Raw genomic sequence first — 27,363 nt, 5'->3', positions numbered from 1 at the left:
GTAAGGCCTTTTGCTGGGAAGGAAACAGGGAACAGAAAGAGGCTAGAGGACAGTGGGAAAGGTTTGTAAAAGCTATGGAGGTGTGGTAAGGGGCTAGGGGGGAAGGACTGAGGTTAGAGAGCAGCAGCAGGGGATTCTTTGGGGCTGATTCATTTCAGCTGCTGAAGGGCCCACCCATTCACCCCACTGGCTTTGGCAATGGAAGCAGTATAGGTGGGTTGTCTGCAGAGGCTGTTTCTGCAATAGGGTGGACAACTCTGGCTACAGATCCCGACACCTGCGTAGAAAGCATTCTAGCTCTCTATGTCATCAATGCTGTCATATACTGCAGACAATAACCATGTTACTTTACATGTGATAACTATGTAGCTTATGTAGCAACACAGGACAAGCTTTATGCTATGTGAATTAGCTGAGAAAGCAGGATTGATTATAACTATTTGAAATGTGCATATGAAGGAACAACTGAATAAAATATACCAAAATGCTATCAGTGGTGGTATTATAGGTGATTTTCCTTTAATTTTTAAATAAATATATATTAAAAAAATATAATATATATACATATATATTGTTTATAATTTAAACAATGATATGGCAATAAATAGAATTGGTTCTTTCTCTACTGGCGTTTTCTTTCATTAGGTACACATAGAAGGCAGTATTTCAGAAGAAAACATTGTAGTGTAGAACCAACCGGCAGAATTGTCTGACCTTCTCTTATCTCGGGGGCAGAAGCAGGGAAATGAAGTCCTCGAGATGTCCCAGGGTTGGAGGCTGACAAGCCTGATTTTGGGCGTCATGCTGTAGGGGAGCACGAAGGAAGTATGTGATCAAGCCCTGTCTCACAAAAAGTTTGGGAGACCAGGCTTAAAACAAATGACAAGAGAACAGCTTATACGGTGCTCAAGTGGATGGTCTGAACAATGGATGGGATTGGATCTCTCAGGCAGAGGCCCGTGGGCAGGCATATATACCACGCAGAGGTCAACTGTGTGCCACTGGAGGTGGTCAGCTACCTGGGCTGTGCCACTGCTTAGCAGGTGTGTGATCCTGGGCAACTTCTCAGGCTTCACTTTCTCTGCAACGGTGGGAATACTAATAGCTACTCATAAACTGGCTGGAGCATTATAAACAATGAAGTGGGTAAAGTGCTTAATACAGTGCCTGACACACAGTAAGCTGTCCATAAAAGTTCTGCCATTATCATTATTAATGATTGTGGTTATTATTACCCATAAATATTTATGATGGAGGGAACTGATTTAGAGTAGGGGCACTCTGAGTTATTTGGAGGGAATTCAGGGAGGTGTCCTGAGTGAGGTTCTCTTTTACCTCTACAATAGTGCTGTGGGTTCACCCCAAGCCTTCAGGAGGGAAGAAGGAGCTGTGCAAGGAGGAACTCCACATTGGTTCTTCTTTTGCTAGTGTTCATGCTACTTCCCCACTTCTAAACAGGTGCATATTACTCCAGAGCACCCTTTCACCTTCCTCTCCCACTCTTCTGTTTTTCTTGTCTTCAACTCTTCTTACTTCCCTTTTCTTCTCAAAACCCCAAGTGGTGGATGAGCAAGGAACTATACTATATTTTGCATGTTCCAAGTTGGCCTTTTCAAAACTTGAAGTTTGTCTACTGATCTCAGCACTTGGAGTTTACAGAAATCAGTCTGTGTTCACCCTATCCACTCCTTCACTTACCTACAAATATATCTATACCCCTAACCATTGTCTTGAGTAAATACTCTTAAATGACAGTCATCAGTAGACAGGCAGGTATTCCAGACCATAAGAGTTCAATTAAGGAAGGCTCTTTTGAGGTAACTGTTATCTTGCAAAAGAAACCAATGGAGATGTGAACTGTCCACAGGGCTCTTCTCAGCGATGAGGTGTACTTTTCTGGACTCAGATGTAGATCGTAACGGGGGGAACATTCTCTGTCTTGCTAGCATCTGTTCTTCTTTTCTCGCTTAGACTTTCAGGAAGTGTGATACGAGGGAGGGAGTCAACGGTTTGAAAGAAAAACGACCAGGTCTTTGGTCTGAGCAAGAGAACAAGTATTCATCTTATACTGTTCTCAACAGAAATCAGAATAATTAAAAACAAAAACAAGTTGGTATCCAGCAGATTCACCTGCTAAACTCCAAGTTCACATTCCTGTCCACATTGGCAAATAATAATGATATACTCTCAGCTTTGTTGGAAACTCTATTGGTATATTTACAAGGTCATTATCTTCAGCAACAGATACCTGCTCTGAGCCCAGCAATTACCACCTCTGTCTCTGTACACATTAGCATGCATACACACCACTGATTTGTACTTTCCTACAAAATTACTCTTTCCCTTTTTAATTAGAATGTCTTCAGAGCAAACCCCATTGTTAAGGCCATGTACACTTCCATTGTAAATACCTGTTGCCACCCATTAATTATCTCCTGATGAATTACTTTAGAAGTTTTATTTTTATTCTTACTTTTAAAAGTGGGATTTCTTTTGCTTACTCTCGATGCCCCCGTCCTCACACTTAGCTAACTATTTTGAATTCCACATAAGTGGACTTAGATGTGATCTGCACTCAGTTTAAACATTTTGCCAAACTTTAAGGTGGAAACTTTCTGTATGCCTGGACCTCACTGCTCAAGAATTTCTTGGCTAATTGTGAGGGAAGAAAATAAGAATGTTGGGTGGAAACAACTGAATACTTTCTGAGAACAAAAACCTTAACACTTGACAAATATCTGGAGTTACATAACCATTTTAGTGACTGAAATGCTGCAACTCATCCAATAATATCGTGGTTCGATAATTACACAGTTGTGGATTTATGCTGCTCTTGAGTTGGGGTGACATCCTGGTACATACAGGTCAATTCTCTTTTACATCATTATGTATAAAAAGTATACACCCACTTAGGAATTGAAGCATAAAATACTTAAAAGAAAATTTTAAGTCAGGTAGTACTAAAGTGAGCATTCCTATACTAACCTTCCTGCTTATCTCATGGATAGCAGAGAATTTTGGATTCCTAGTTAAGTTTCATAGGTGACATTGCCATATAGTACACAGAGCGCATGCATATGACGAAGATTTAATTATAAAAGGACAATCTTAAATTTCCCTCTCCTTGACATCAATTAAATTGAGATAATCACATTCCTAAAGGGGCAAACATATGCCAAGAAGCTCACATGAAGATTTCTTATATTACTCATCTGGGTCTATGTTTGGTTGAAGGGTCTGACTGGCTCCTAATTCTCAGAGCTAGTTTGAATCTTGAGATCAACTCCTGCCTTCTGGAACTTGTCCTCTGTTTGGCTGAACTTGCAGACCTCTCAGAATGTGTCTTTATTGGACACTTATTCCATGCAAGACATAGAACTAACTACTGTGGGATTATAAATATGAATAAGAAATAGTTCTTGTGTTTATACTGCTTACACTCCAGTTGTATAGGCCACCTCAGGTCATTTATATATTGCTGGCTGGAGACAGGGCGAAATGAAAGTGGCCTTAAAATTAATCACAGTGCTCTCTACTTTCCCATAGTCCTGTGCTTTATCACTGTTGTAGTTATGCTGTTTGTATGTTGGCCTCCCACACTGCACTGTGATCTCTGGAGAACAGGGGCTGGGTCTGATTCCTGTCTGTACTGCCACAGAGTCAAGGACATGCTTTGCAAAAGGTAGGCTCTCAAAAAATGCTTTTAAATAAAAGAATCCATTCGCTTGCTTAGGTTTCCTAGTTACAAGTGGGTCAGCTTGTCCTGTACCAAAATGGAAGTGATGAGAATCTGTGCCCAGACCTCTGCCCAGAGGTCCCTGCACTAAATATCGTCTTGGATATGCTTCACAGTTGTGCAGGAAGGGACAGTGGAATGTGACTGAATAAGAAATCGGAAATATTGGGGTTTTGTCTCAGCTCTATCACCAATTACTTATTTAACCTTAGGCAAGACACATGCTCTATCTCAGTTTCTTCATCTGTGAAATGGGGATAATAATGACTGGCTTGGCTATTCCCCACAACTGCTTTGAGGATCAAATGAGATAATACACTTTAAAGTGTTTTGGAAAGCCTAAAGTACTGCACAAATGCAAGGCATTATTTTGCAAAGAAATCTTTTTTTTTTTTTTTTTTGCTGTACGCGGGCCTCTCACTGTTGTGGCCTTGCAGAGCACAGGCTCCGGACGCACAGGCTCAGCGGCCATGGCTTACGGGCCCAGCCGCTCCGCGGCATGTGGGATCCTCCTGGACCGGGGCACGAACCTGTGTCCCCTTGCATCGGCAGGTGGACTCTCAACCACTGCGCCAAGAAATCTTCCTTTTAATTCCTGTTCCACAAACATTTCATTACGCATCCCTGGGTTATATGGTGAGATGTATGGAGTAGCTTTATATGTCAAGCTATGAAGTGCCTTGATACATCAACCTATGCTTGATAAGAACTCCAGAATCTCTTCTTCAACATATATAGTGTTTAGCTGATTTAGCACTGGATTTTCCAAAACACCGAAACTTTCTGTTAATATTGCACCTCTCGCCAATTCATATAGATATATATGCTCCTCATTCCACATTTATTTAAAACATGTATTGTTGAGTATGTTTGTGCACTAACTACTGTGCTACAACTGGGGCAAAATAGACAACACAGGATCTCTGCTACTGAGGGTTTTTTCAGCTTATTGGGTTTGAGAGAATAGACATGAGAACAAGTAGGTGCCTAATTCTGATTTGTCTTGGGAGGCAATTTTATGTGTGAGTTATAATTAGTAAAGACATATATGTATATTTTTAGTTTTGACAAAACCAAAACTAGTGGTGGCTTTTTTTTTTTTTTTTAGATGTTTGGGGTAGGAGTTTATTAATTAATTAATTTATTTTTGCTGTGTTGGGTCTTCGTTTCTGTGCGAGGGCTTTCTCTAGTTGTGGCAAGCGGGGGCCACTCTTCATCGCGGTGCGCGGGCCTCTCACTATCGCGGACTCTCGTGTTGCGGAGCACAGGCTCCAGACGCGCAGGCTCAGTAGTTGTGGCTCACGGGCCTAGTTGCTCCGCGGTATGTGGGATCCTCCCAGACCAGGGCTGGAACCCGTGTCCCCTGCATATAGCAATAGCTCTGCTTAGTTATAGGATCACCTGAATGTTTTCCTGCCAATTTCTCCTATACACTAGAATTTGCTTTGACTAGAAGTACTGTTCTTGGGGAAGGTCATCCCCCAATCTAGTTGAGTAATTAACCTGCTGAGTACATTTTGGGTTGACATCGCCAGGTACATCCTGGCATCTTATGTCCTCAGATGCTACTCATGTTTTGAGACACCACCACTAGACCCCCGGCTTCTGATAGGAATCAGGGAAACAGTCATCTAAATGCACGCAGTGGAATTTGGGTTTAGCTAAATTTCTACTTTCTACTATGGGAGAGACCCATAGTAGAAGGCATATTTCAGTGCAATTCCATCCTGCTAATCAGTCAGGCTCCGCCCAGCTCTCCTTAAAGCAGTCAACAGCCCAAGTTGCTACTGCTAAACACAGTTTTTCCACTTCAGCTACACTGCTCCTTTGCCTGCTTATCTATTCCACCAAACCTCCTTTTCCTTCTGTATTTCCTGTATACAGGAATAGCTCATAATACCTCAAGATACTGAGGTCATTGCTGACTCCTTGGTCTACCTTTCCTCTCTCACCTAAGCAATTACGAGTCTTAGGAGCCAATGCCTATCTTTTCTGCACGCCCACAGCCCCTGCCTAACTTCTTATCTTCCCACTGTAGGGAACAATCTCTCATCTCTATTGTTAACCTACCTCTACACTCATTCCCTGTGCTTGAGACACCTTAGAACTCTAACCATGTGAAATCACCTCTTCTTTACCTCATTAATCTTCTGGTCCTCCAATTCTTAGTCCAGCTGTTGAGGTCTTCCAGGAAGCCTTCCCTGACCACCCCTGGGCTGGGACATGACACACAGTCCCTCAGCTGTGAATGTTCAGCTGTGAACATTCTACTTGTCGCACTGGATATTAATTGTCTGTTACTTCTCTCTCTCTTTCTTTATCCCTCAACTCCTCACACAGGATCTGGACCATGGTAAATATTCACCAGAATGCCAGTTGATGGGTTGGACTTACTTGCTCTCATCTCTCAGTCTTTGCTGATTCCAATTTCTTCCCTTGATTTTCAGCTCCCTTTTTGTTTCATTTTTACCAATTTATATGCATAACTTCCTTCAAAACACGTCCCTTCAAATAGCTCTTCCGTCATAGCCTTCCCTGACTTCCATTCATGACATTTATTCTTTATTACTTTTGTCCTTATGGGGATGTACGCCATAAATTTAACTTAATAACAAATCCAACAAAACTTACATGTGAACAAAGTAATTGCTTTCCTTGAGACAGTCACCTTGAGAAATCACATACATATTTTAATAATGTTGTCGTAGCTACAGTCATTTCTGGAGCTGCTCTTTGGGGGTGATTACTTTTACATTCTTCTGGATCTATTAATAACGACAAATCAAATCTTTGCAGGTGATTTCAAAAATCTGTATACAGCCAGGTCATTATGAACTCTATTTAGTGAGTAAGGTGAATGATCAAGCTGGTAACCCCACGGGTCAACACCTAAAAAGTAATTTAATCATCTTTTTACTGAACATATTTGTACAAGGGAAATTCCAAAACTATTTTGACTAATTATGTTATTTTTGAAAAGAGTTTTTAGCATCCCAAGCTGACTACTTTCAATAATAGTACTTGCTTCTCTATTATAAAGTGCTTATTAAAATCCAGTTTGGAAAATCATAGGCCTATGATCATACTGACTTGCACTTGTTTGGTGTTGTTTTACATTCTAGTTCTTATGTGATAGATACTGGGAATGAATAAGGCCATGGTCCTTGCCCATACGGCCCTCTTAATCTGGTTGAGAAGATAGAAATACAAACGGTCCTGTGTGAAAAAATAGATAACAGTGTAAGATAAAGAAGCAGTACAGTGGAGGGACTGTCCGTGAGGGATGGAAATTCGTTACAGTCTCCGTAGAGCCTTCTCAGGACTGAAGGGTGAGTGATTAGAAGTTCACCAAGAGGAAGAGGGAAGGGGACTACAAGAGTCATTCCAAATCAGGGGACAGAAGGTGCAGAGACTGAAGCAAGACGATATGTTCAGGGGAGTCTCAAGTCATTCAATACTGTTATTGTGTAAAGTTCACAGTGCGGGCAGAGAGGACAAGATCTGGAGCCCAGTGAAGTAAAGGCCTTATGTTTACCATTTGTAGAAGTTTGGATTTTATCCTGCAGGAGCCAGGGAGAGGCTCTGTGGGTAGGATTCCCCTTCCCAATAGGATCATAAACTCCCACATTCAACTAGTCACATAGGTTTGCCTCCCCTCCCACCTCCCACCTCCCACCTCCCACCCCCCTTTTTTTTTCTCCAAGATTGCCTCAGATCCATTCCCTCCTTTCCATTCTGGAATTTACCTCATTACTGCAGGCCTTCATCGCCCCATGCCTGGATTGTCTCACAAGCTCCTGACTGGTCCTTGGACTCCGGTTCACCTTTTGCTCCTGACAATCAATTTTGCAGAGGATTATCAGAGCAACTTTCCTTTCCATCAAGTCTCACTCCTGTTCAAAAACCTTCAATGGTTTTCTATGACCTGAGAGATAACTGTACCCCCCATCCCCTGCTTGTCATTCAAGGTCCTGCATAATCTTCTGCCAACCTCCTTTCCCGCCTTGACTCTGGTGGGTCGTTGCTAATAGTGCCGGAACTCATCTACTGACTTCCTTATCTTATTTGCTTTTAATGATGGCTTTCCCCTGGAATGTTATGCTCACACAAACTTTTTGATTATTTCAGCTCTTTTCTTACAAATAGCAAGCCCATTTGTACCCATACCTGATCACATTCCCCACTCTCCTGCTGAGGAAGTAACCATTATTCTGGTTATAGTCTTCTACCATATACTGTGTATTATGTATTCATAAATAATATATAGTATTGTTTGGAAAACATTTAAATATACAGAAATGGTATACTTTATAGTTCCTTCTGAAATTAGTTTTTTTTACTATCTTTTTATTTTTAAGACTTATCTCTATTGACATATATGAATACAGTCTTTTCAATTGCTGTATTGTGTTTCATTTTACAAATATACCATACATTATTCATCCATTCCTCTATGGGTGGGCATTTAGGTTGTTTCTGATTTTTAGCTATTATCAACATCTTACAATGGGATATCCTTAGCTGATCTCCTTGTCCTATACCAATTTTACTAACCTTTCAAGATCCTGCTCTCATTCCAGCTCCTTCACGAAAGCCTTCCCTGAATCCTGCAGCCCGCAGCAGCAATGTCTCAGCCCTCAAAGCTAGCTTGTGCATCATGCGTCTTTAGTAACAGTCCATTGTGCCGGGCACACCGCTACGCAAAATAAGACGCCTAAGAAATATTTGCTAAACGACTGACTGACTGACTGACTGACTGCATGAATGAATGAATGAATGAAGGGTGCAACCCCAGTTTATGGCTCTGTTCATTTTAAATGGACTTTGGCGTCTTGGCCCGTTACCTTCTTTGACAGCACTGGTCCCTCTCTACCGCATTCCTCCTGCTGGCCCGGGAGTGTGTGGATGGATGTGTGGGGTGTGTGGGCGAAACCTATCTCACTGGATGATGTCTGTCGCTCCGGCAAGTTCAGGATCTCGACAACCCTAGTGATTCAAGTTCAGGGTCCTAACACCCACCCCGTCGGCTGAGGTCGGGCCCCGAGAGACGCTCCAGCGCCGATCGAGTTAAGGCGCGTCGGCAGCCGACGCGGGTTGGCGAGGCTGGAAGGGGTGTCTAAGACTCATAGTAGATCCCTCCGCGCGCAGCCCGGGCCGGCGCTTCTTCCTGCGGGAAACCCCTGGGTGCTGAAGGCGGCGGGGCCTGGCCGCGGCGACAGCGGGGCGGGGTTTGCGGTGGGAGGAGGAGGCCGAGGCGGAAGGACACACGAGGTTGCTTCGCTGCACACCCAAGAAAGTTTCAGCCAAACTTCGGGCGGCGGCTGAGGCGGCGGCCCAGGAGCGGCGGACTTGGGGTGCAGGGAGTGGAGGCACGGAAGCCCGAGCTTCGGGGCGCAGCGCTAGGCCGTGAGCGGCAGAAGCAGGAGGAGAGGAGGAAAAAGTGGGGGCTCCTCTGTCGGGACCCCCTCCCCATGTGGATCTGCCCAGGCGGCGGCGGCGGAGGAGGAGGCGACCGAGAAGATGCCCGCCCTGCGCCCCGCTCCGCTGTGGGCGCTGCTGGCACTGTGGCTGTGCCGCGCGACCCCCGCGCTTGGTGAGTATCGGGGCGTGGGGTGCTGTCCCCTGCGCCCCGTTCCATGCCCCTCCGGCCCGGCCCGGCCGGCCACCTGGGGCGACCCTTCCCACCCTTCAGTCCTCCACTCTGCGAGAAGGCCGGGCTCGCCGTCGGCGTGGAGTGAGGCCACTTAGTTCCTAAAGTTTGGACATCATCGCCCCCCCTCCCTGGGCGCGCCCCCTCCCCCGCGCTCCTCGCCGCCTCCTGCTCCCCTCTGCCGGTGGCCGCACGCACGCCTCCTCGGCCGGAGGCGGGCAGCAAGTCTCAGAAACTCCCTTTCTGGAGCACTTGAGTTCGGGGAGTTGGGCAGTTTTGCCCACTTTGCTCCGCGTTTCCTGGGGTCGAGGGAGAGCCAAGGGCGGGCTGCCCGGGACAGCCATCGCCGGCCGCGGAGCGCAGATGGGCTGAGCGGAGGAATGCCAGATCCTGGCGTGGAGGGAGCGGGGGCAGGGCCTCCAAGGCCAACGGCTTACACCTTCACAGCCAGACTTAGCTTTGCTAAGAGGAGGCCCACAGTCTGAGTGGGTGGGTTTGGTTTGGATGGGGACAGGGTTCTGCGGCGCGCCTGAGTTCTGACACTCTGAATCCACGGTCCCCATGAATCCGGTGTAAAGTTTTGCTCGAGTCTTTGAAAGGTGGAGGCAGGAGCAGTAGGAAAACTGGTGTGGCTGCTTGCTGAGCCACATGATTTAAAAATCTCCACTGCTGTTATTCTTACCGAGGCGCAGAGCTCGGGCGCTGTTTCAGAGTCTGTGTCCAGCCCCAGGAATGTGGTGTGACGATCACCAACTCCTCCAACCTGGCAGCAGCTTTTGCTGTTCTTTTGGCATGGTTGGAGGTGGGGCGGGGGCGGGTGAGGACCAGTGGATACGTTAATTCAAAGTGGTGCCTTCGAAAGCTTCTTTATGGTTGGATATTTGCAACAGTCTTTCTGAACACGGTTGGATCAAGGAAAGGAAATCGAATCATATCTTACCCATCTCACCCACACTCTTAGATTGCAGATTTCTTCAGACTGTTTAGTGGAAAGAGCTTGGGCTTTGGAGCTCTGCTCTTTAATCCTGGGTTCAAATCCAGCTCTGTTGTATGAACTCACCAATAAAATGGGAATGAAATTACCCAGCTAATAGGATTAATTAAGAGAATGTATATTAAACCCATGACAGTCAAAAGGTATTCAGAAAGTCCTTTCAGGGCAGGGCTGTGTTTTTTTTTTTTTTGAACTCTCTGATTCCAGTGGGATGGTGGCTTGTGCATGTTTGTTGAACCGAAAGGGGCCCCTTCTTTTCCTAGCCTAATCTGAAGGAAGATTTTTTACCCTTACCAAGAAGACTAGTACATGATCTATGTCTCTTTGCAAAGAGAAAGTTATGAAGATGAGCTTCAGAAAACTTTGCTTTTTGTTCATTGTTAACAGACAGTCGACATGCCAATCACAGATGTTTAAAAGACATCAAGGTTATTTATCACAGTGCTGGGTTGTTCAACACCAACCAGATCCTTCTTGGAAAGTTCAAATTCCATACACTTCTGGGTCCCTCAGAATTTCAGAAGTGGGCTAGGATGCTGTGTGATGATGAACCAAAGCTTTTGTTTCAGAAGCGTTTAACAAAACACATATGATAGTATTTTTGCCTTTCCTTTTTCTTTGAGTGAAAGTTCTAGTATAAGTGTAAATTTAGGATAGAGAGGAGTATAAACAATGGGCTAGTCCGGGGTTATAATCCTTGGTCTACCATTAGCTTGTTTTAGTAAATAATTTAATCTTCATGGTCTGTTGTCTCATCTATGGAAGAGAACCAAAGAGATCACTTACTTTAGAGAGTTGGAGGGAATAATATGTTTGCAAAGCGATTTGCTAAATTAAGTGTTTAATGATGAGACTGATGTCAGAAATAGGATTACTCTGACACACAAGGTTTCTCTCATTCTAGGACCTATACTTCTGCACTGATGAGGTATTGCTCTTACTAGCCAGCTTTTAGGTGGACAAGTCGAGTGTTAGTGTTAGCTCAAAGGATAGGATTTAGGTATTTTGATTTTTAGGTGTTCTTCAGATGCTAAACTACACAAAAATAGAAGAGATTAAAAAACCTGTTTATTGGTACAAATCTTGAATCTTTTCAGAGTCTAGCAGTGAAAGCTGCTTGAATCTTCTCAATTTATTATCATTGTGTTTTGCCAAGGTACCAATTATAACACACCCTTCCAAACTTTTGAGTGTTCCTGTATTTGGCTAGTGGCCAATTGTTAATTTAAACATCGCTGAGTTCCTAAGGCAAGGAGCTGTCAACCCATCTGTCTGATTGTCTAAACAGCTATCAAGACCACCCCTTGCTCCTTGTTTTCTTTTGCTTTGCAATGGGAAGTGACTCCCTGGTTTTGCTGCCTGCTAGATGATTTCTCAGTTGAATTCTTCGCTTGCTTTTAAAAAAATCACCGATTGTTTTTTCCTTCAGATGGAGATAAAACTTACCCTAAAACTGTTTTCCTTTTTCTTCTTGTTCTCTCTGTATTGTTATTATTTCTTGTTGGGGAAGAGGGATGAAGGAGAGTGATTTTTTTTTTTTTTTTAGTCTCTCTTTTCTTTTTCCTGATTTTTTGATTCTAAAAAATATTTGCCACATCTTTTTGGCATCTCCCTGTGCCATTCCCACTCTATTGCCTCTCCTGTGGGCTTCTTATAGCATAGAGGAGTAACTTTTGGTTCACCTGAACTATAGTTGCTGACTTCAGGAGCCTTAGAAAATGTTTAAGTTCAGTGGGATATGCTTGGATGCTTCAGACCAGCCTTACAATACATTTTAAAAATATCACACCCGCAGAAATTCTATTTTGCCCACAAAATTTGCATTGATCTAGTTCCCACTCTCCGATGCCATTCCTAGTGGTCTTCCTCCTTACCCTGTCCACGGCAGTAGAGCAAAGCTCCACATCCTGGCTGCTTCAAAATCAGCTGGGGTGCTTTTGGTGCAGTAGATCTGAGATTCTGTATTTTTCAAGGTTTACAGGTGATTCTAATACAGTAACTTGGTTGGAACTCAATGATATTTCATTATTCTGCCTTCAGGTGAGTATATGGGGTCTTTCCTTTTTAATTTTAATAATTTCCAGAATGGGCTGAACCTTAATCAGCCGTTACAGTATTTAACCCTTCTGACTCCCAAAGGTTTTGAAAATTGCCAGCATAAAAGCTATAGAGTATAATACTATTTCTTCTTGTTCATCTGGGCACAATGGGTCCACATTGTCTCTTTAGAAGGGCTTCATATATTTGCAGGATATTATTATAAATGGCCTCCTCCCTTTCTTCTCTCTTTTTCTTCAAGCTTCATTCATATGTATCATTTTTGGACAGTTTGTCTGTTGGTCCTTAACGGTTTTAGAGCGAAAAATTCTAAGCAATGGTTTGCATGAGAATATACTCCGAGGTTTTACATTATACTGTGTGTACGGTGCTTATTTAAGTGCTTCTTTTCTTGACATCTCTGGATGCCGCAACTTGAACCTTTTATTTTACTTCCACCCTTTCCTTATTCTCCTTCTCTCTTCTTTCCTTTCTCTGCAAATGACTTGAAACCAAAGGATTTTCTTTTCCTCTACTTTTCTTTCTTATCGGGCTACCATATGCATTGTATTTTGGGCAGATCACTGGACTAGAAGCCAGAAGACCAGAATTCTCCTCCAGGTCAGTTATTAATTAGTCTTGTGCTGTTGCTGGAGGGGCACTGCTTTGGTCCTCCGTTTGCTCGGGCACTTTGTTCATAATCACTGAGCCAAGACTAGAGTCGAGACTAGAATTTCTCTCTTCTGGTCCTCAGTCTAGTGCCTCGTCCATTCTCCACACCACTTCCATCTCTTGTACAAATGAGCTCATGTACACAAAAGTACTTAGCACTTCCTCAAGTGCTTATTGTTAATGTGTGCCTCTTGAGGAAAAGAACTGTGTCTTTTCAGTTGTGTTTATTCTGATGCCCCCCCTTGTACCTAGTATGGTGCCTTGGCATCTAATTGGCACTCAATAAATATTTGTTTAATTGACAATTACTTTTAGTCATTTTCTTATTCTGGACTACTGTGGTACTCAAGTCAGTTTTTTAAAAGACAGTATTTGCAAGAGTTATTGTTTACCTTACATTTGGGGGAAGAACCAAATTTTTCCCTTCCCCAGATGTTTTATTTAAACTTGCCATTTTGAATTTCCCTCTCTCTGTGTGTGTGTGTGTGTGTGTGTGTGTGTGTGTAGTTTCTTCTCTCTTTCTTTTTTTTTTTCTGATCACTTCTGACCTTCATAAAGGTCACTTTTACTTTGGAATTTAACCTCAGAGGTGCTGGCACCCACCCCCAGCCACTCACTTGAGTTGCTCCTACTGCTTCCCGTATTTACTATATTACTGTGGCAACAATTTTTATTATTTTGTCCAGAGTTGCCACACCTGACTGTAATTTGGACATTTTGGGGACTCTCGGAATATAGTGTTTTTAAAGTTAGAATTAAGAAAAATTTTTTTATTTTACATTGGAGTGTAGTTGATTAACAATGATGTGTTAGTTGCAGGTGTACAGCGAAGTGATTCAGTTATACCCATCCAAGTATCCTTTCTTTTTCAGATTCTTTTCCCATTTAGGTTATTACAGAATATTGAGCTGAGTTCCCTGTGCTCTACAGTAGGCCCTTGTGGGTTATCTGTTTTAAATATAGCAGTGTGTACATGTCAATCCCAAACTTAGAATTAACTAAGTTTGTTTAGATGATTCTTTTGAGTTTTTTTTCATCCTGAGCTGGATATTGCAAACTTGTACTAGACTGAGAGGATATTTACATTAAGTGTATTTGTTTTTTCCCACCAAGAGGGTTCCCTTGAAAACCACCACCACTGACAAGCAACTCTAACAGTGAGACATGATAAATAAATTTTTGAGAGAATCATAGAGTGTGAGCTATCTCCAAAATGAAATTTGTTCCTTGAGGGCAGGGACCATGTCACACACATCCCTTCTCCGACCTGTGCCCAGCATGCAGAGTCAGCTGGGCAGCAGGTCCTGGTTAGAGCACCTGTGACTCCTGCTCTGTCCTCCCCAGCTTTGAGACATTCTGAAAGAGCAATGGTGAGTCAGGGGTGTGTCCTTATACTCCTTTCTCCTTTGAAGAGGAAAGATCAGTTGAAGGCTGACCCCACCTACAGACTTGTATGCTGTCTCTTTTTATTAATTAACGGGTAGCTGAAATTTTCCTCTTTATTGGCTTATGTATTGGGAGGAACTTTAAAAAGTTCACCTAGTCCTATCTTTCCCGTGCTGATTCTGATCCTCTCACAACATCCTGGTTAAGATGTAGCCTGCCTTTTTTCTCCTTGAACACCTTTTGTGATAGACAGCTCCCTGCCTTTGGAGGCAGATGAGTCTAGATTTGGACAGCTGTAATTCTTAGAAAGATCTTTTCATATTCAGCTGTAATCTGCCTCCTTATGACTTGCCCCCATTGGCATTCTTCTCAGGCATTTGTCTCAAAGAGTCCTGAGCCCTTTGTGGGTGACAGGGATCCAAAGGTACCCTTTACTGAACTGACACCCACCGCTCCGTAGAAGGAGTTAAACTCAGTGAGGAGCATGAAGATGATCCTGTCTGGGGTGATTGTTTGGGTTAATCACCTTAGCCCTATGTGTTTTATACTTCCCTGCCCAGAGGGGCACTTGTGGGAGAGAAGCATTTGTTGAGCAGTGTTTCCCTAACCTCTCTTATGATAGGAATACCTGGGGTCTTCTCCTGGAGATTCTGATCCAGTGAGTATGGAATAGTGTCTGGGAATTTGTATATTTAAGAAATAGCCAGGTAATTCTTACACTAGGGAAGTTTTGGAATCACTGCAGAGTGAATCTAGGGAAGCCAAGGGCTTTTTGTTTTGTTTTTGTTTGTTTGTTTATTCTTTGATAGTGCTAGAGGTGGGTTGCTTTGACTGCGTTCTGTGGTCATTTTCTTCCCCTGCTTCTTACGGAATGCCTAGCTCACCAGGGAGAAGGAAGCTGCTCTGGTGTCCCCATAAGGCTAGTAAAGTTGTTTTGTTGTTAAAAAAAAAAAAAAAAAAAAAAGTTTTTTTTGTCATCTGTCCAAAGTCTTAGGACTGCCATGTGTGTGTCATGTATGACTTTGGTGGAAGCCTCCTTATCCCTCCATCAGAATGTTACCTGAGATACCAGAATACTTAAAAGTTCCACAGACTTTTTGGTGTCCATTAAGGAATTCTGTCCTCAGCCCTTGTGAATGATGCTGTCTTTGAGGATGTCTGCTTTGTTAACCTATGAACACATGTCTGGTGCAGGGATTTCCCTCAGATATGTTAGTGCCAAAAAATATAAAGGTCACTCATTTCAGGCAGTCCTGCTTTGGTGTGGTGTCTGGGCTGCTGCAGCGAATGGAAGAAGGAAGGGAGAATAAAGGAGGAATGGAGGACCTCTTGAGCAGAACTGAGCAGTCTGCAAGAACGGGCCCAGGAGTGCTCCACTGACAAAGACACTTGGTCTTGCTGTTCTTCTTTTTTTTTTTTTTCTTTTTTTGCGGTACGCGGGCCTCTCACTGTTGTGGCCTCTCCCATTGTGGAGCAACAGGCTCCGGACGCGCAGGCTCAGCGGCCATGGCTCACGGGCCCAGCCGCTCTGCGGCATGTGGGATCTTCCCGGACCGGGGCACGAACCCGTGTCCCCTGCATCGGCAGGTGGACTCTCAACCACTGCGCCACCAGGGAAGCCCTGGTCTTGCTGTTCTTGATAAGAAGAAGGAAGTGGCTTCAGATCTGAAAGGATATGCTCATGACCTCTGGATGGGACAAACAGCAGTGTTCGTTGGCAGTGGTAGGAAGTTGGCTGTAGGTCTGTTCTTTCTTTTCTCCGCTCCCTTTTGAAGGGAGGACCAGCTTTGTGGCAGAAAATACATTGTGACTTTAAAAAGAATAGTAAAGCCAAGAAGGTGGGATGAAAAGCCATAGCTAGGAATGAGCAAAGCAAAGCAATTATTGTATTAATTTACTTATATATGTAAATATATGTTTCTATATAATACTCTAGTAGGAGCCCTAGCTATATTGGCTCTAAGATTTATTGCCTGTGTAGCTCTTCTCTCTTAGTGGTGTGTTAGGGAGGACTGTGGTGTGTTGTCATCCTTAATTTGTGTGTTTTCCTTAGTATCATGTGGTAGGGAGTACAGGGTATTTTACTTTTCTAGCTGTGTGGGAATCACTGACCAAATGGAAGATAGAGTCCTGCCCCCAAGGAGCTGACATCATCAGGGAGACAAGACAGATGAGCACACAAAATTAGGAACATGAAGTACAGTTATTTAGTAACTTATCTACACTCTCTGAGAGCAGTTTCCTGTAGTCAGGGTGACTAAGAGCTGTAGGGTCTGAGGGAGGAAACTCTAGGACCACCAGGGAACGGCGACCCCCAGCTCACCCCTGCTGGGCTTGTCTGCTGTTCTCCTCTTTCTCTGTTGGAATTCAGAAGTATCAAAACTTGACTTGACTGGGAAAAGACAAAGACCCCTTGTTTGGTGGGGGTGTAAATATAAATTTGGCACCTGCTGTGGTGTCTTAGTGGGTTTGTGGCAAGAGAGAGGGCTGTGTTCTCAGTCCTGGATGCTGACTGAGCCTGATCTAGGACAAGTTAAGGTGGAAGGGGCTCCTTTGGAAGATCGAGTTCTCAGTGGCAGTAGCTGAAGGAACTTCTCATCACAGTCAGGCAATGACTGAGGTGTAGCGTGGACACACCCCGAGTTGCTGCCTCAGGTGGCATTGATTAATCATGCTGACGTCTCCCTCACCCTCTTGTGCTTGTCTTGGCAAAACCCTGTCCTACTAGCCCCTCAAAGTTTGGGGTTTACTAGATGATTGGACAAACTCCTGGGAGGTCATTTTACTGTCCCTTGCCACTCTTGAACTGCAGGCGGGTTACCATGTTCCAGTTCCGGTGCCCTTGCTCTCCTAGTCATGCGGTGAGGGGCCTGTGTCTCTCTTCCCAGTGGACTGGAGCACCTTCCCCAGAGGCCTCTAGGGCAGTTTCTGGTCTTCAAGTCATTTCCTTCTGCAGGATATTGGCAGTGACTCTGGTTCTTTGAATGCCTCAGCCAAATATCGTGCCAAGGTGGACTCATCATCTCGCAAAGACAGGTTGGATCTGTGGGTGTTGCAGAACCTGTTTCTGGGTTAAGGGTAGTGCTCCCACCCTCATATATTTATTCATATGAAGAAAGCGTGTGTGTATTTTGTGAGGTAAGGAAAACATGATGATAATATTTTGACTGGAGTCAGATATTGTCTCCCTAATAGTCTGTTGTCTTTTAACAAATAGTATCCCTTTAAAATACAGTTTTGCTTGCTGACTAAAGTGTTGTACAAGAAGCTGTGGTTACGTTCTAAAGTATACTACCTTGTTCAGAGGCAGGTGCCTTTTTAAATTGTTTGCTTCTTTTTCATCTCTTTTTACTCTCTCTCTTTTGTGAGGAGATTCTGGGAGGCTTTTAAACCTCAAAGATTAAATAGCCTATTTTAACTAGTACCTAACAGGGAGAGGTTGCTGTGTTGGCATACTTATCCAACATTCAAATAAGAAAAATTGAGAACTATTTATACACTAATATGTTCTGTTGAGTTTATGAATATGAATAATAAGAAAACTAGATAGTGCTAATTTGTTAACTTCTCTGAATGGTTAATGTGGTATGCTGCAAAGAAACTTTTGTTTAATTCTCTGCTTTCACATGCTTTTGTTTGTCTCTAAAGTGTGGAGAGTCATTGAAGTTTGAGGACATCTATGTTTTGATTATTACTTTTTACTATGTTTTCTTTGCATAGAATATGCCTTTACTTATTTGCTGTATCTTTTTAAATTGGAAACATGAAGGGTATTTACTTTATTACAACATCTAAAGCACTTTCTAATCTTTATGAGGATTATTAGAGAAAAAAACATATTTGTAAATCATGCAAGTTTTGGATGTTACTACATAAAGTAAGTAACAATATGTCATGGCTCCTGTGACATAAACTTTCTAAGACATTTAAGGAAAATGGTTGTAACTGAAAACAAACATTGTTACATTTTAAGGTAGGGTTGCATCGCAACAGAATTATTCCTTATGTTTACATGTAATTAACTCATATTTACACTTTGTTGATTTTCTATGGCACCTTTATAAGATTTTTTGGGGGGAGGGGGTTTTAAAGTAATTACATTTAAAGATAGTTAAGGACCTTTGAAAAGTCTAGAAAAGTGTAAGAAAAATCCACAGTCTTAACCACTGTTAATATTTTGGTGTACATCATTTGGTCTTTTTATCTACTCTTAGTTTTAAAAATTGTATATTTATAATGTATATACAGTTTTCTGTTCTGCCTTTCTTTGGTGATTTCTCCTTTGCTTTGGTTGCATATTTGGCTCCATCTTTTTTTTTTCTCTATATAAATGGCACTGATCTTCTTTATACAAAAATTTCCCTCTTTAGGATTTTTCCATTAAGCTAGATTTCCAGAAGAGAAATTACTATCTCAAAGAGAGTGATTTTTAAAAATTGGGAAATAGAATTTTTTAAACAGAAAAACGTAAGAGAAAATTAAAATCTCCAATAATCCTATCACCTCCAATCAAAACCCACACTTGCTATTTTGTTACATTTCATACAGTTTTGTTTCTGTGTCTCTTACTATAATTAGGACTTTAACATATTACAGTTTTACCAAATACTTCTGCACCACTTAAAATATTGTGAACATTTTCCCATATATAAATATTTCTTTCTTTCTTTTATTTTTTTCTTTCTTCCTTTTCATTGAGTATAGTTGATTTACAATATTGTGTTAGTTTCTGGTGTATAGCAAAGTGATTCAAAAAGAATATATATATATATATATATATATATATATAAAATCTTTTTTCAGATTCTTTTCCATGATAGTTTATTACAAGATATTGAATATACTTCTTGTGTATAAATATTTTTTAAGAACATGGTTTTAAAGGCTGCCTATTGTTCTATCTGAAGATTCTATTATATTTTATTTAAACTGAAATCTATTCTTAGTTCCCAATTTTCATAATTTGTAAATAATGCTGTGATGAACATTCTTACATATAAATCTTGATAGGAATATTTATTTTCTTAACATAAATTCCAAGAAGTCAAACTATTGTATTAAAGAGTGTGGATCTTTGTGTGGCTTTTGATATACACTGCCAAATTTCCTTCCATATAGTTTGACCAAGTTATACTTCTATCAGCAGAATATGAGACTCTCAGTGTTTCCAGCCATTGTCAACACTAGTTTTTATTTTTACAACTCTTTACCAATTGCGTAAGTGGTAAATGCTACCTCATCTTAATCGGTCTCTCTGCTTACAGTGATGTTGAATGTTTTTCATATGGTCAGTAGCCATTTGTATTGCCTTTTCTTTTTATTTCTTTATTTTGGTATATTGTGTCTTTTATTCATCAAGGTATTTAGTTTTTGGTTACTGATTTAAAATATTTCTTTAAATATTAAAGGTATTATCTCTTTGTCTATCTTAAATGTGTCAAAACATGTATGGACACGTTAAACTACATAATATCAAATTGCTACCAATGTTGATATCAAAAATTTGATAGTTTTTTAAAAAATCCTTTGATTTCTAATGTGCTTGGTCAATTTTCTATGTATTTGTTAACTGGTATTTTCTGTAATTACTTTAAAATTCTAATCTGACTGTATCATAAATCAACAAGCTGTCAGTTTTATGTGCCCAGAAAATGCACATTTACTTTAATACCTTATAAAAAGATGCTGGAAAAAAAACAGTGTATTCTGGAGCCTGATAAGTGATTTTGGTGGGTAGAGGTTAATCTGCTTCTGTGTTGTCTTCTGAGATATCCAAGATCTTGGAAGTGTGTAACATCCCATTAGGCAGGGCTAATATGCACTATTAAATCTGATATTTTGGCCTAATTGATAATTGTGCAATGGTCTAGCCAGTCAGTTTGGTCGGCCAACAGGATGACTAAGATTCCTTCCCCTCTCCGTTCACTAAATTGATTAGTTGTGGGACAGAACTGACTGAATCAACCTGTTGTTTTGGCACCCCACGAACACCACCTGTTTCTTAGCTTTCTCCCTCCAGCCTCCCACTGCCCTAGTGCAGTGCTGTGTGCACAGTGGGTAGGAGATCAGTGTTGTTGCTGAAGAATGTTGCAATAAAGAAGAGTAGATTTGCTTTTTTTTTCAAGCTTGTATGTTCTTAAGGCATCCTGCTGCTTTTGGCATAAGAGTTCCAGCTGAACTGCTCTATGTGGCAGCCCTGTAGGTCTTAAGTATTTGATTCAGAGTAATTTCAGGCAATATTAATGCTTTCTTAAGTATCATTGGAATTTACTGGGCTGTTTGTTTGCCAGCTATTACCGTATTTAGCATGAGGAGACCTGGGGAACAACGACATTTCTGACCAACCAAAGAAGGAGACCTCTCTGTAAGATTGCAACTTTTTTTTTTTTTTAAGGTGTGGTTAAGAGAAAGCCAGTTAGATTCCAGTTTGTGTCCCCTGGTCTTTGCCCCAGCCACAAAATTAACTTACGGATGGGAAAAGAGGCTTGATAGTGAAGCTCTTTCTCATCCTGAAGTCTAATGCTGTTTCTGGGAGGAAATTAGAGAATTCTTACGCCTGGACTGTGCACGGAGAGGCTTAATCAGCAGGTGAAGTTGCTGATTAAAAACATACGTTAATGGACGTTTATTCTCATCTTTCCTCTTGAAGGCTTATTACTTTTCTGCTTTGTCACGATCTGAATTTATTTTGGCCCAATCCTTTTCTCCATCCTACTTTTGGGATTAGCAGCCTTCCCTCTATGGCTTAAAATTTCTCTGCCTCAGTTTTTCCATTTTAAAGATGAAGATAGTATTTGAAAGGACCACTCGATACAATTAACATAAAACGTGAAACAACCCTAACATTTACATAGCAATGCAGAGTTTACAGAACACTCTTACACAATTGCCTCCTTTAATCTTTACAAAATCTCGGTTGAAACTGAGCCTGTGAGGGGTTAGTTGGCTTGTATACCATTGTTTAGCCCTAGATAATAAGTAACAGAGCTGGGACTTAAATTTGTGGTTTGACTTTTAAAACCTCAGCTTTTTAAAAAAAATTGCTTACTTCTTACTATGTGTCCGTCCTTCTCCTAGGGGCTTTACATATATCTCCTCATTTAATTCGCGTGGCTATCCTTTGGGGTAGACAGTAATTAGCTATATTACAGGTAAGGAAATCGGAGCTTAGATTCGTAGCTTTGGGTGTTGGGGCCAATCATGTTGTTAGTGAGGGATGGAGCGAGGATTCAGACCTCTGGCTCTAGGGCCTCTGCAGTCAGCCATGGCACTTTCTGTACATTCACACGATTACCCTGCACAACAACCCTTTGAGATGGGGAGTAGGGGAAACTGAGACCTGTAACATGCTCAGGATAATGCAGTTAGTAAGTGGCAGGTTTGGAATTGACTGATTGATTGACTGATTGTTTTGGTCTATTTGTCTCCCTAACCTTTACTCATTCTAGTACACTGAAAATGCATGTTTTTCATCATAGGTTCTCTGAATGTAAGAGCCAGCTGTTAGGAATCATTTGTACCTTCTGAATAAATGGGTTGATTTTAGTTGACTAATGGCCCTGGGCTTCTCTCAGTTGATTTCTATCATCAGGACAAGCAGACTGAATTTGGGTTGAGAAGAGGGGAGTTTCCATTAAGGATGTCTTTAAGCCAGAATGGGCCACAGCTATGAGCTCCTCAGAAACCTGCTCTCAAGAGCAATGGCCCAACTCCTAAGGGCTCTGCTTGGGGACATTTCTCTTTGTGTTTTGAGAGACTTCTCTTTGAGAAGGAGTTGTCAGCTTAGAGGGAGAAAGGGCGGGGATACACAGGGCTCTTAACTGACTAGCCCTGTGTCCCTGTTTCTTAAGCACTCTATGCTTAAATTTCATTATTTATAAAATGAAGGTAATAGCAGCGTGTAATTGCTAGGGTTGTTATGAGGATTAAATAAGTTAATCAGTGTTATATTTGTAGTATGGTGCCTGGCACATAGTAAGAGTGCAGTGAATAGTAGTTATTGTTGGTGGTGTATTTTATGTTGCAGTTTAGACTGGCTTTTTGTTGCTTTCACTTTTCTTTAATCAAAAGTGGATGAGTTATTCAGATCCTTGGTGAGAAATAGGAGCTTCATGTTTGCAGCATATAGACTGTTCACTGGTTTCCCATGAACCTGTAAATATTTAAGGGTATTATATTTGAGTCTGTTCCCTTAATGGGGTGTATCTTCAATTTGGAGAATTTGTCTACTATACAAATTGTATTGATACGTATTCAATCATTTCCCCCTTATTTATTCACCAGACATTTGTGGTTGGATTATGTTTAGTACAGAAACTATGATTTTTCTGAGGTGTAGCTTTGAGGACAATATCAGGTCCAACACTCTTGTTCCCCCCTTCCCTATGATATGATAAACATCGTCATGTGCCATCTGGTGTCACCATGCATTTGATGTTTTAATTAGCCTTATAGCACTTAATGGAATCTCTTTGGAATAATAGAAATACCTCATGATCTGTTATTACACCTTTAGGGGCTCCTGGAGATTTTGGGCTCTCGGGCTGGGAACCACCCATCTAGTCCCTTGTTGTTTTACAGATGAGGAAAGCAAAGCCCAAGTGACTGGCCAGAGGGCCCAGAGCCAGGTCAAGGTTGGGGCCAGAATCCAGGCTCTCGTTTTCTAGTCAAGTGATCTCTCCTCTATACTCCTTAGTTGAATGATGTATCAGTATGTTGACCCTCTGATTTTTGAAACCTGAAAAGGGAACAGTGAAGGAGTGAGAAGGGTGGGGGAGGAGAGAAGTGTGACTATATTGTAAATGTCAGTGACAGCAGAGAAAATATTTGCCTGTGAGACCCTGCCTGTCCCTTTGGACTTCTTTGTAGTTAAGACAACCCAGCAGGACTGGAGTCATTAGTGATTCAGAATTGGATTAGCCAGGACTGGTGGAGTAACTTTCTCAGAAAAGGGTTTCATATTTTAACATTTGTTTCCCATGACAGTTTACTTATTCTCAAGTTTTGGCAGCCTTGAACAAATGGTTGTCAGGTTTTTTGTTTTGTTTTGTTTTAAGACAAAACTCCAAATTTTATTTTGCCAATTTAGTAAACTGTATTCTACCTACCACTCCCTTCTGCTCCCTCTGTAATTATTTCTAAGACTTTGTTTTTCAGTTGTGGGAGTATTATGAAAGGTTTTCTTTTATGGTCTGAGATATTTATAATTATGTATAATAAGCACACTGAAAATGTAAGTGGTGCATATGTTAACTCAGATACCCTTAAAACACTTAAAATATTTCCCAGTAATTTAAATCATCCTGCAAAGGCAGCTGCAGCCACTTACAGTAAAAGAGAGGAGGTATATACTAAGGGTAGCAGCATTTGAATGTAATTAATGTAGATAAATGTGAATGTCACTTTGGAGGAACTGTATTTGCATGAAAGCTGACCGGGGCATGCTTCTTTATTAATAGAGTGAACGAAACAGACAAAAAACTCTATCCTCGTGGAGCTTATAAGAAGTAACAATAGCTTCCATATACTGAGGGTTTATTACGTGACAGATGCCTGGGGAAAAAGTGCTTTATGTGTTTGCTTTAGTCCTCACAGTCGGTGTTATAATTCTTACTTACTGAAAGATTAAGGCATGGTCATCCAGGTCACCCAGTTAGTGATAAAGACCAGGAGCTGGTATAGACCAGGAGCTGGAACCCCCCTTGCCCGACTCCAGAGCTCACACATTTACCCACTATTAAGTGATGCCTTTGTCATTTGGTAGAGTCCTGTAGCCCTACAGATAGTGTAACTTTGGATTTAGTAATATTTTCTGTATTAAATTGACTTAAGTTTTACTCTTCTTAACATCTTACTTCTGAATGAACATTTACATAATGTGAAAATTATTTAAATGTCAAAATTCCATTTTGACGAGTTGCAGTTCTTTCTAAATCGCTTTGAAAATGGGAGGGATGGATTTATATTTGTTGTAATCCAAGGAAAGTTGTCTAGCATTTCTCTATTACTTCTTGATCTTAAAAGAAATTCTTTAGTAGATTAAGACTAGGAATGAATGTGTAGCTTTTTTAAAAGAATAAAAAACATTTTGAAAGTCTGAAAATGGCAATCCAGAGTCCTATTTGTGCCAGCGTTTTAAATTGCAGATAGCTTTTCTTGACTGTGTGCTTGTATTCTTATTGTATCTTTCTGAAAGGGATATAAAAGACCATGTAAAATGATTGGAATGCATATGAAAGTGGACATGGCCAATACTAAAACTGCCCAGTACTAACCTATCTAGGCCTGGGAACTTTGAAATTAACTGTGTGTAGCATTTCTACACATAGTGTTACAGAAAAAGCATGAGGATAACCTTGTCTTTTCTTCTTTTCTGTGAACATTTTCCTTATTATCTCCTTTGTCACTGAAAATTGATGGTCATCAATACTAATAGATGAGAGAAGTATGTTTGACATCAACAGAATCCCAGATAATCCCTTCTGTTTTAAAATACAGTCTAAACATGCATGATCAGACATGTGGGTCCTTTCAGACATACTGGACTTTCTCCTTCAGGTTTAGTTGTGTTCAGCTGCCAGTTGAATGGTGAAGGAGAGAATGCCCAGGGATATGAAGCATAATGAGAGGTAAATGACGGTAAAGGCTGATTATTTATGACTTTTAGATACCCTTCCAAATACATTTTGATGTTTACTTTAGCGTAGCTGGTGAGTTTTGGAACCAGCTAGGCCTGGCTCCGATTCTTGGCTAAGGGTATTGGGCAAGCCACTTAGCTTCTCTAAGTCTCAATTCCCTGATTTATATAATTGTAATAATAGTAATACCTAACTTGCAGGATTGTTTGTAAATATTGGAAACTGCATACTTAACTGCATGGTTCTGGGCACAGAATAGGTGCTCAAGTGCAGGGGGCCCCAAAGTTTAAACTTCATTAGTCTCATGGCAATTCCTCCTTTGGAAGATGTAGTCTGGGAATACTTGTCTCTGGACTTCTTGTTTTAATATCTTTTAATGATTCCCTTTAGGCTCTGCTCCATTGCCAAGGCAGGATTATGGATCACCTAAAGAACAGACTAAAGCACTGTCATTTTAGTAATTTAAAGTTTGCAGGATTAATTGTGTGTAAGTCAAAAGCCTTTCTGACACTTTTGTCTGCTCAGTTTGCAGCAACTTGCACCTATCACCTCAGAAGCAATTAGGTGCATAGAAAAAAATTATTTAGTATTTCAACTCAAAGCTGGAGAACTCTTTCAATAAGGAGGATCTACTTGGTTGGCTTATTTGTTTCCATCTTTCACCCCTGAGTCTTCATGGAAATCAGGTTTGAAATGTTAGAAGCAGTTGGCTTTCAGCATTGGGAAAGCTTATCTAATCAGGCATGTGAAGTGGCCTATGTCAGATTTCTGTGCCAGAGAAGGCGAGGGGAGGGTGAGGAGATTATCGCTCTTGCTTGTAATTCCTGAGCATTTTTGAGACACTAGGAGAGCAGTGGGGAAATATTTTAAAAAATGGTTGAAGTTGGTTACACCAGCCTAACACACATAATACCTCCCATCCCCATTTAGGCTGGTCTCATCATATAGATGTATGTGATCTAATTTGAGTCATGTAATAGTTTATCATTTGGGGGCTAGATGGTGAAGTTTTTCTGTTTCACAGAATTTTGGATTGGGAATTTTACATACAATAATATTTTACATTAAATAGTGCGTCCTGGTTTATAATCACTTTTATCAACATGATCTTACTTGAGCCACAAATGAAATCTGCTAAGGAAGGAGGGCTGGTGATATTTTAGTTTTACAGGTGAGAACAGTAAGTCTCAAATAGCTTAAGGGAATTCCTCTAGATTGCATGATGAGTATATGGCAAAGCCATGATTAGAATCCAGGTCTAATTTCTGGGGCAGTTCTTGTTTCATTATATCACATTGCTTGCTCCATAATGTCCCTAAATCTGAGTTCTGTTCCTCATGATTTGAAAGGATTCTCTTTCCTTTTGTTTGATTAGTTGTGTCAGTTAGAGCATGACAGTAATGAAGCAGAGGTTGAGGAGTCTTTCTCTAGATGGGTAAGTTAGCTTTTCTTAAAGCTGTTCTGTGCCTGCAGTAACCAGTTGTCCCTGCTGCTGTTGATCCAAAGTGAAATAGGCTGGAGAGTGTGGCTGACTCACCTTAACCCATCACAGCTTCCACATGTTCTGCCAGTGGGTCCATAATGTTGTGTTCATTTACAAGCATTTTATGTGTTCTGGTGTCTGTTTCTTAGTATTTTTCCCCAGCTGTTTTTTACTGTCTCAAGCCTTAGTTCTTCCGGAGTGGCCTGAAGTGACTTTGCTATTCCTTAAAGTTTCTCTTAAGTCTCTCAAGAGCATGCAGCATGGGCTACCCCTTAATGTAATTTTATTTCATAGCTCTTGGCATGTCTCTCCTTAATCATCATAACCTCAAATTTAAACAGAATATAAATTGTTTATACAGATAGGCATGTCAGTTTTGCACTGTCACTTATGTAAGTGCACTTTAGCATTTCTTCTTTCCTTTTGATCAAAATGAGGAAATAGAAAATATTTTGTTATGGTAGTTTACGCATACACCCACAAGGAAATGCATAGCTAGCTTCTGTGGGAACTGTAACTGATACATTTTAGGGAAGAAAATGCATGATAGCTAAAATTTTAACTCTGCCAAATGGTCATGGGGAAAGAAAGAAAAATGATGAAATTCACATATTGCACTTCAGTTTAGCTTACTAATTCTGAGGCTAAAAACATATGAGCTTGTGGCTTGTTACATCTATTTGTACATGGAAGTATGCTGGCCTTTCCACAGAGTGCATTTCAAAAGTTGTGCTTCTCATTCAACGGAGCCATCTCAACAAGTGTTCT

The 27,363-nt window shown here is 41.2% G+C and overlaps 1 protein-coding gene and 1 long non-coding RNA gene across 3 annotated transcripts in view; one reads left to right on the top strand and one right to left on the bottom strand.

The window, feature by feature from the left end:
- Positions 1-636: 636 nt before the first annotated feature.
- On the bottom strand, positions 637-8,908 carry LOC137219225 (uncharacterized). 2 transcript variants are annotated; one of them, XR_010941030.1, is made up of 3 exons: positions 8,291-8,908; positions 7,483-7,569; positions 637-804 (listed from the first exon to the last, which is right to left on the bottom strand). It is a non-coding gene; the product is annotated as an uncharacterized lncRNA (long non-coding RNA). The 2 variants fall into 2 exon arrangements; XR_010941029.1 differs by having other exon boundaries at positions 8,581-8,908.
- Positions 8,909-9,116: 208 nt separating this feature from the next.
- NOTCH2 (notch receptor 2) overlaps positions 9,117-27,363 on the top strand; it is a 178,152-nt gene continuing 159,905 nt past the window's right edge. Inside the window, exon 1 of the mRNA XM_067727445.1 lies at positions 9,117-9,329. Coding sequence (XP_067583546.1) covers positions 9,257-9,329 — 73 coding nt within the window. The 5' untranslated portion in view covers positions 9,117-9,256. The remainder of the gene's footprint in view (positions 9,330-27,363) is intronic.

The sequence above is a fragment of the Pseudorca crassidens genome, chromosome 2 (assembly GCF_039906515.1).
Source record: "Pseudorca crassidens isolate mPseCra1 chromosome 2, mPseCra1.hap1, whole genome shotgun sequence".
Taxonomy (NCBI): Eukaryota; Metazoa; Chordata; class Mammalia; order Artiodactyla; family Delphinidae; genus Pseudorca; species Pseudorca crassidens.
The sequence above is the reverse complement of the archived record's forward strand: the minus strand, read 5'-3'. Positions and strand labels throughout refer to the sequence as shown.